The sequence below is a fragment of the Seriola lalandi genome, unplaced genomic scaffold (genome assembly GCF_002814215.2).
Source record: "Seriola lalandi dorsalis isolate HSWRI2012SDOR001 ecotype SW California unplaced genomic scaffold, Sedor1 jcf7180002050701, whole genome shotgun sequence".
Taxonomy (NCBI): domain Eukaryota; kingdom Metazoa; phylum Chordata; class Actinopteri; order Carangiformes; family Carangidae; genus Seriola; species Seriola lalandi.
The window spans coordinates 10097-17736 of record NW_019521254.1 but is presented as its reverse complement, the minus strand read 5'-3'; the positions used below and the strand labels follow the sequence as shown (position 1 = coordinate 17736).

The 7640-nt window shown below is 45.8% G+C and overlaps 1 protein-coding gene across 1 annotated transcript; it reads left to right on the top strand.

Moving 5' to 3' along the window:
• The first annotated feature begins 263 nt into the window (after positions 1–263).
• Positions 264–7634, top strand: LOC111649403 (tubulinyl-Tyr carboxypeptidase 2-like). The gene is made up of 4 exons (XM_023399161.2): positions 264–749; positions 850–993; positions 4387–4505; positions 7176–7634. The coding sequence occupies exons 1-4, from the start codon at positions 639–641 to the stop codon at positions 7243–7245; spliced, it is 444 nt and encodes a 147-aa protein (XP_023254929.2). The 5' UTR covers positions 264–638; the 3' UTR covers positions 7246–7634.
• Positions 7635–7640: the final 6 nt, after the last annotated feature.

The window sequence follows — 7640 nt, the reverse complement described above, 5'->3', positions numbered from 1 at the left end:
TGCTATTCACAGGCCGACTGATGACAGGCGTAGTGGTTTCTATGGCAACCGTCTCAGCTGAGAGAGAGAGAGCTTTACTGTTAGCGGCATCACGTGGAAGTGTATCTGTTGAATGAAGCGGTCAGGAACAACTGTGTGTGTGTGTGAGTGTGTGTGTGAGTGTGTGTGAGCTGGCTAAATATAACCTTGTTCAGTCATCGTTTGGATCCACTTTTTAATCACCTGAGCTATTATCACACACACACGCACACATGCACACACACACACACACACACACACACACACACACTGTTTGTCTGAGAGTCAGACAGAATCTGATCTCAAGCTTCTGTGTTGCAACATTTCCAAACAAAGTCACTTCCACTTTCCGTGTCAGGTGTGTTTCTTCAGGTGTGTTTCTTCAGGTGTGTAGTGAAATGAGCAGCTCAGTCAGTGTGAAACATGTGACAATGTGAGTCAGCAGCAGAAGAAGAAGCTCCAGATCCTTCCTTAACCCCTCGCTGTCGCCCAGCTACCTGACCAACGGCCTCACGTCTCTCGAGCGTTTCCCCATCAGCTTTAAGACTCAGTTTTCGGGCCACTGCTTCCATCACGTCGTGCTGGGCGTCTACTGCAACGGGCGCTACGGATCGCTGGGCATGAGCCGCCGCCAGGACCTGATGGACAAACCGCTGACCCACCGCACACTGGGAGAACTGGTGGCCGAGTTCGAGAGCTCCTACAAGAGATACCAGCACACTCTGAAGAAGGTAGGAGGGGGGAGGGAGGAAGAGGAGGATGAGGATGAAGATGGGCCGTGGAGGTGCAGGGGCGGTGGTTTTTAAACACACCCTCTGTTCTCTCTCCCAGGTGAAGATCGGCCTGTACGTGCCTCACGACCCTCACGTCTTCCAGCCAATCGAATGGAAGCATCTGGTGCTGAACGCTGCCAGACTGGGAGCTCAGGAGATGAGGAAGGAGCTGGAGAAACACGGTCGTGACATGAGGATGAAGGTACGAGCTGCAGACACACAGACGTTCATGTTCATTTTAAAACTGTGTTTTCAAACATAAACGATCTCCGTCCAGACGATTGTTTTGGCTCTGACCAGTCACCTGCACTGAGCAAGTGCGAGCCGCTGTAAACAGGAAGTAGATTATATCCTCTGCAGCTGTAGCATTAAAACAGAGAATGTAAGTGAACAGCTGCTGCAAAGACAACAAGGTCAGTAACACTGTCATTCATCATCATGGTGTATTCACCACTGGTAGTCCAGGCTGACGACAGCCAATCAGGAGACTGTGGGTGTGACCTCATCGTTTACAAAGGTCTCACTTTCTGTCCAGACTAGAACACAACCCCAGAGTTTTCAGAATAAAACGCAACCCCAAAGTTTTCAGAATAAAACGCAACCCCAGAGTTTTCAGAATAAAACACAACCCCTGAGTTTTCAGAATAAAACACAACCCCAGAGTTTTCAGAATAAAACACAACCCCTGAGTTTTCAGAATAAAACACAACCCCTGAGTTTTCAGAATAAAACACAACCCCAGAGTTTTCAGAATAAAACACAACCCCAGAGTTTTCAGAATAAAACACAACCCCAGAGTTTTCAGTCGTGTGGACGGAGGAGGAAACACAGGAGGAGGTGGTGTGGACGCAGCCTAAGACGAACTGACATCAGGCTTTTGTCGGCAGTAGAAAAGGGAACAATCATAAGACACTTTACCTCCAGGGTAACTCAGGCCTAAGACCAATGTTACCATGGTAACAATCAATGACACCTGCCCTGACCAGTAGCACCCAACAACAAGAATTGATTCATTGCACCACAGTCCGGTTTAAGATGGTCAAGAACTAAACAGATGAACTCAGTCTGTCTGCAGTCTGACTGTTTGTTAGATCCAAGACACAGTCGGAGTCTGTCTCTGTGGAAGCGGCTTCAGTTAGCGCGCGGCGGCTAGCAGCTCACTGTTCCTCTCTTTAGCAGGTTGACCCTCGTTTAAAGAAAGCTGCTAATTCTGCTGTAAACGGTATAAAACTACATTATATCCGTCATTATCATTGATGCGGATCAGAAATGAACATGTACAGTTACAGCTACAAGAAGTCAGTGAAGACAGAGAGTGAGAGTGCAGCCTGCGGCAGGAGGACAGACCTGGCACCAGCACAGGAACAAAACCACAATATAAATCAACCAGGATGGTTATAAAAACAGATCCTGGGACAGGTGGGCAGCCAAACAGTGGGTCGACTGATGGAGCGTTTATCTGCCAAGATACAAGACAGACATGTTGCTTCACAGCTGGACCAGAGACCAAACATGAGACACACACACACACACACACACACACACACACACACAGTAAACAGAGACTTCTGCTGGTTTCATTTATTCAACCAAGTTTTTCCTCAGAAACTCTCATGGACCAACAAAGGAAACACCTTTATTACATGTTTCCATGTGAGCGGAGAGTGATGTGGTTTCCCTCACGAGGAACATGGAATATGAACTGTCAGGAATTATTTAGGGCATGATGGGGAAGGAGGGAGTGTGTGTGTGTGTGTGTGTGTGTGTGTGTGTGTGTGTGTGTGTGTGTGTGTGTGTGTGAGTGAGTGTGAGGCACAGAGAAGTGGGTTGTTCTGGGTTAAATGTTTTATGAGTCCACTTTAGGTTTTTGTTGTAAATGTTTTTCCGTCCGTTTATTTTAATTTTGTTTTCACGTGAAATTCCACAAAGGTTGTGTGTGTGTGTGTGTGTGTGTGTGTGTGTGTATGTGTGTGTGTGTGTGTGTACAGTGTATAGACTGCATTGCACGTCAGCAGGAAATGTAGGTCAGTGAGTTTGCAGCTGTCACACATGTACATGTACATGTATGTATTCAGCTGTGCAGTGGTTTATGAGACTTTGTCATAATCTCTACTCTCCTCCAGAGAATGTGAATTTATTATAGAGTTGTGTGTGTGTGTGTGTGTTAGGACTTATTTTCAGGGTGAAGGGTAGAATTAGGTTTATGCTGAGGTTGTGTTGAGTGGCAGTTTGTCAGGAACGGTCCTCACAAGTATAGAATTTAGATGTGAGGAATGTGAAGACGTCTAGATCAAGAGACGCTCATCTACGGTTTCACTGTTTCAAAACATAGTTGAAGCATCGAACTAAAAAAGGCTGTGAGACGAGTGGGGTTGGAAATACACACACACACACACACTGACCCACATATCTTTCAGAACCACATGACGAACGTGACCAGCTGGGAAACATCAGTCACTTCCTGGCTTTTGCTTTGTCCAGGAAAACTTGCCTTCCATGTTCATCCTGCAGCTCTCTCCTCCCACTGACTTCTTAATGATAGCTTTATACACACACACACACACACAGACACACACACACACACACACACTGACAGCTCCATTCACCGTGGTTGCTCTCTGCCCTGCAGCTGAACAGTGGCTCGTCTGCAAAGCGACTCAGGGTGTAAATAGAGACGCAGCACGGGTTCTGTAATAAACGTCTCCACCACGTTTACTGACGACGTCACCGACAGACGTGAACAGTAGTTTTCACATGAACATTCATCTTCTCCGCTCAGACACTGACGTGTGAGTCTTACATGGTCATCAGGTTTTATACTGAAGGTCAAACATGGCCGACTTCAGTTTGTCTCTCACATGGTGGATGTTCTGACATTAATGAGGGCTGCATCACAGCTGGGAGCTGTTTTCTCTCAGCGGCGTGGTGACGAGAGCTGAACGATACTAAAAAAACTAGAACCTCCTCCTCGTGGTCGTATCCCTCCGCCACTCACACTAGTTCCGGGTTACATCCTGTTTATCCAGAGTCAGAGAAAATATGAACCGTGTGTGTGAAATGTTGTGAGAAGTCTTGAGGTCACACTGACCTTTAACCTTTGACCTTTGACCACCAATATCTAATCGGCTCATCCTTGAGTCCTCCCGAGCCGGAGGTCACGATATCTCTGTAACACCTTGAGGGAACTTCTTCAGGCTCAAACATTCACCAGGACTCAAGGATGAACTCATTAGATGTTGGTGCTCAAAGGTCAAAGGTCACACAGCAATTATGACAAAATTTCACACAAATGGTTCATATTGTCTCTGACTCTGGATAAACAGCGATGTGACCTGGAACTAGTCTGAGCAGCGGAGGGATACGACCACGAGGAGTGTCCAGCATTCGCTCTCAGCTCTGATTGGTTCTCCACCAACTCTCTGAAAAAAGTATAGACATAGATGTTCTTCTTCAGCTGCTCTCTGACTTGTCCTGTCTGCTGATTGGTCAGAGGTATTGATCAGTGGGCTCCTGAGAACTGATCAGCTGCAGAGCAGGTCAAGCTTCATTCCCTGAACACTGATTCATGTCGATTCTCTCTTTATTTCATTGTTAGATCCTGAAATCATCCAGCGCTCAGTCACCAATTAAAGAGCGGAGCCGGGGAAAATCCTTATCACCGCGGCGACGTCAGAGCAGTCCCCAACGACGCATCACACACCGCAGAGACAAATCGTAAGTGTTTTCCACTGCTGCCTCAGGACTGTGTGTGTGTGTGTGTGTGTGTGTGTGTGTGTGTGTGTGTGTGTGTGTGTGTGTGTGTGTGTGTGTCAGAGCGGCTCTCTTCCTGTCTCAGATACTGGATGTGAGGTCACTGATGCTTCAAGTGAAACAGGAATCCTTCCCTGTAAAATGAGACGAGTTGATTTTAGTTAATAAAACTAAGTAAATATAACTGTTAGTTTTAAGTTAAAGTTGTTACTTAAGATTTAATTGTGTTTCATCATGTAGTTGTTTGTTCCAACTTAGAAATGGATGTACTATTTGTCACTGTGTGAGTCCCTTAAAAAAGACTTTTCTCTTCATTTAAACTTGGTAAACACAGAGAGACAGTTGTTGTTTTCTGAGGGTCAGATAATCGCAAAGACTGAATTAGGTCCAATTAATGAACAGTCACAACTCTGTCAGCAACTACAGCTCTTAAAAACAGGATGAGTCGACACCCTGGTTCAATGACACACACACACACACACGCACACACACACACACACACACACACACACACACACATTCAGGATGCTGAGTGTGTGTGTGTGTTTTGCTGGCAGCAGTGTGGCGGGATGTAACCCAATCTGACTTGGACAGCAGCTGCAGTCTGGCCGTCCTGCAGAGTCACCACACACACACACACACACACACACACACACACACACACACACACACACACTCTGCAGCAGAGTTAGTGACGGCCCTGGTGACGTGGCACTGCAGTGACCTTTCTCCTGGGAGGTTCAGCTGTTTCATTATTCAGGTGTGTGTTTAACGTTCACACTTATTTGTTGTTGCCCCACCAACACGAGCAGATTCAGATCTGTGGGACACACTCACGCTTTATGTAGTCTTGGATCGTAGACTGTCCTCACCTGTGCTTCCCAGGTTTAAACACCTGCAGCCAACACTGATGTGTTTCAGCTGATCTTTAAACTGGAAAGATCCTCGTGCAGAATAGAAATCATTTTGCTGATGATCATAGAGGAGGTGAAACAGCTAAAACCACTTCACACTCTGATTTCTCTCATTAGATCTATAGAGTCAGATCTGCAGGGGAACAGGAGCGTCAGAGTCCGACTGTTTCTGTTTGAGTCAAATGAGACGTGACGACTCATCGGTTCTTTTAATCTTCTTCAGTGGGTTGTTTCAGTGTAAACCACCAGGAGCTGAACCTCCTGAACGTGGTGCTTAAAAAGCCATTACTGTTATCAACCGAGCACTTAGCAGCGTGTCGCCGCTTCCCTCTCAGACAGTGTAATAACCAGCTGCCGAGCGCTCGGACACTTGAACAGCACAGGGTTTATTTCAGCTGCAGGAGGCTGAAAAACACAAACACGTCACATGTAATACAGAATATGTTCATATATTCAGAACAACATGAAAATAGATTTAAAATACATTTATCTGAGAGGAGGAAGGGGAAGAAGTGACAGACTGGAAAACAACAAACAGGATGAAGAGAAGAAGGCCAGATAAAAAGAGGAGAGGAGTGTAGAGAAGGAAAGAAGAAGAAGAAAACTGGAGAAGAAAGAGGATGTGAAAGATGACAGGAGGAGAAAAGAGGCTGGAAAAAGAAAAGGTGGAGAGGAGGAGGAATAAAAAGGCTGTCAACTCTCCACACCGACTTATACGAATAACATTTTGTCCTTGATGTGTCAGAGCTCGAAAGCTTCCAGACAGAAATACAAAGAAATAAAAGACAGGATAAAGAGAGGAGAGGAAGAAGAGAGAGAGGACATGAGGGCAGGAAGGAGGAGAGAGGGGAGGATTAAATCTGATGACTTTCTGAGAGAGACAGAGCTGAGGCTCCTTCTTATTTTCCATCTTTCATCCTGCTCTTTTCTTCCTCTTAAAGGGACAGTAACACTTCTGTTTATCTTCAACATTACTCACCATGTTGCACCACACGTGTCCTTAAGGCGCCGCAGACACACGGAGCAATTCCACCTTAAAACATGAACAAACCGACTGGAAGTGACTGAGCTGGTGTTTTACAGAGGAAGGGAAGTACAATCACACAGAACATTAAGATGATGTTAAAATAACGTTTAAAAACAATAAAAACTCATTGGAATGAAAGTATTTAAATAAGATCAGATTAAACAGACTGAAGAGATGTTGAAGCGTTTGATGGCTGCGTTGTTTCTACTGATCTGGTGTCGTCATGAAGTCATTTCAAACAGGCTGTAGTTTCTACTCCTGCTCTGCCCATCAAGAAGGAACTGATCACATTAATCAATAATGGAACTAATCGTTTGAGAGAGTCGTATGTTTTTAGCTGTGAGAGTTTAAAGCTCCACGTTTCTTCTTCTTCTGTGTTTTATTTGAAGTGTTGATCCATCAGAAGATATAAAAACCATCTCAGTGTAGTTTTACATCTCCTCTCTCAGGCTTCTCTCTGGAGCTCTAGTAACAACAGGTCAATGAGCCAATCAGAAGAGAGGAGGCTCTGAGCCTCTCTCTTTTGATACTTTCACAGTATTAATATAGAAGCTAGAGCTGATCTATAATCACACTACACATGGACACAGACCTTTACACTGGAGGAGCTTTAAGAGAATCAGTTCTAATGGAGACAGTCGTCATCATGAAGGAGCTTGTGTGTTTTCAGTGTGTTTATCTTTTATCTTTCAGACCGGCCTCGGTTGAGAGGAAACCTCCAGAGCTCAGCACTCTCAACGATGGCTACCAGATCCGCATCTGATCCCCTCCCTTCACCCCTCCCCCGGTCCCCTTCAGCCCCTCCCACATCCACCAAGACGTCTCAGCCGCCGCGATCCAAGAGTCTCCAACAGCCACCTGCCTTTTAGGAAAGGAGTCTCTGAACGCTCAAATAAAAATGAAATAACAGGAAGAACGTCTGTGAGACTCAGAAGGTGTTTTTACCTGTTCAGCAGCAACAACGTCATCACACCTTCTGTTTTCACCCTCACACACTTCAGTCCTGCAGCTGAAACTCCTCACGCTCGGAGGAGCAGGAGTTCAGGAGAGGAGCTGTTTGTTTCTCATTTCACAACAAAAGAATCTGAGAGTCTAAGAGTCGTCGTGTCCTGACAACATGTGACCAGGAACAGGAGTCTCAGACCCCCACCCACCCCC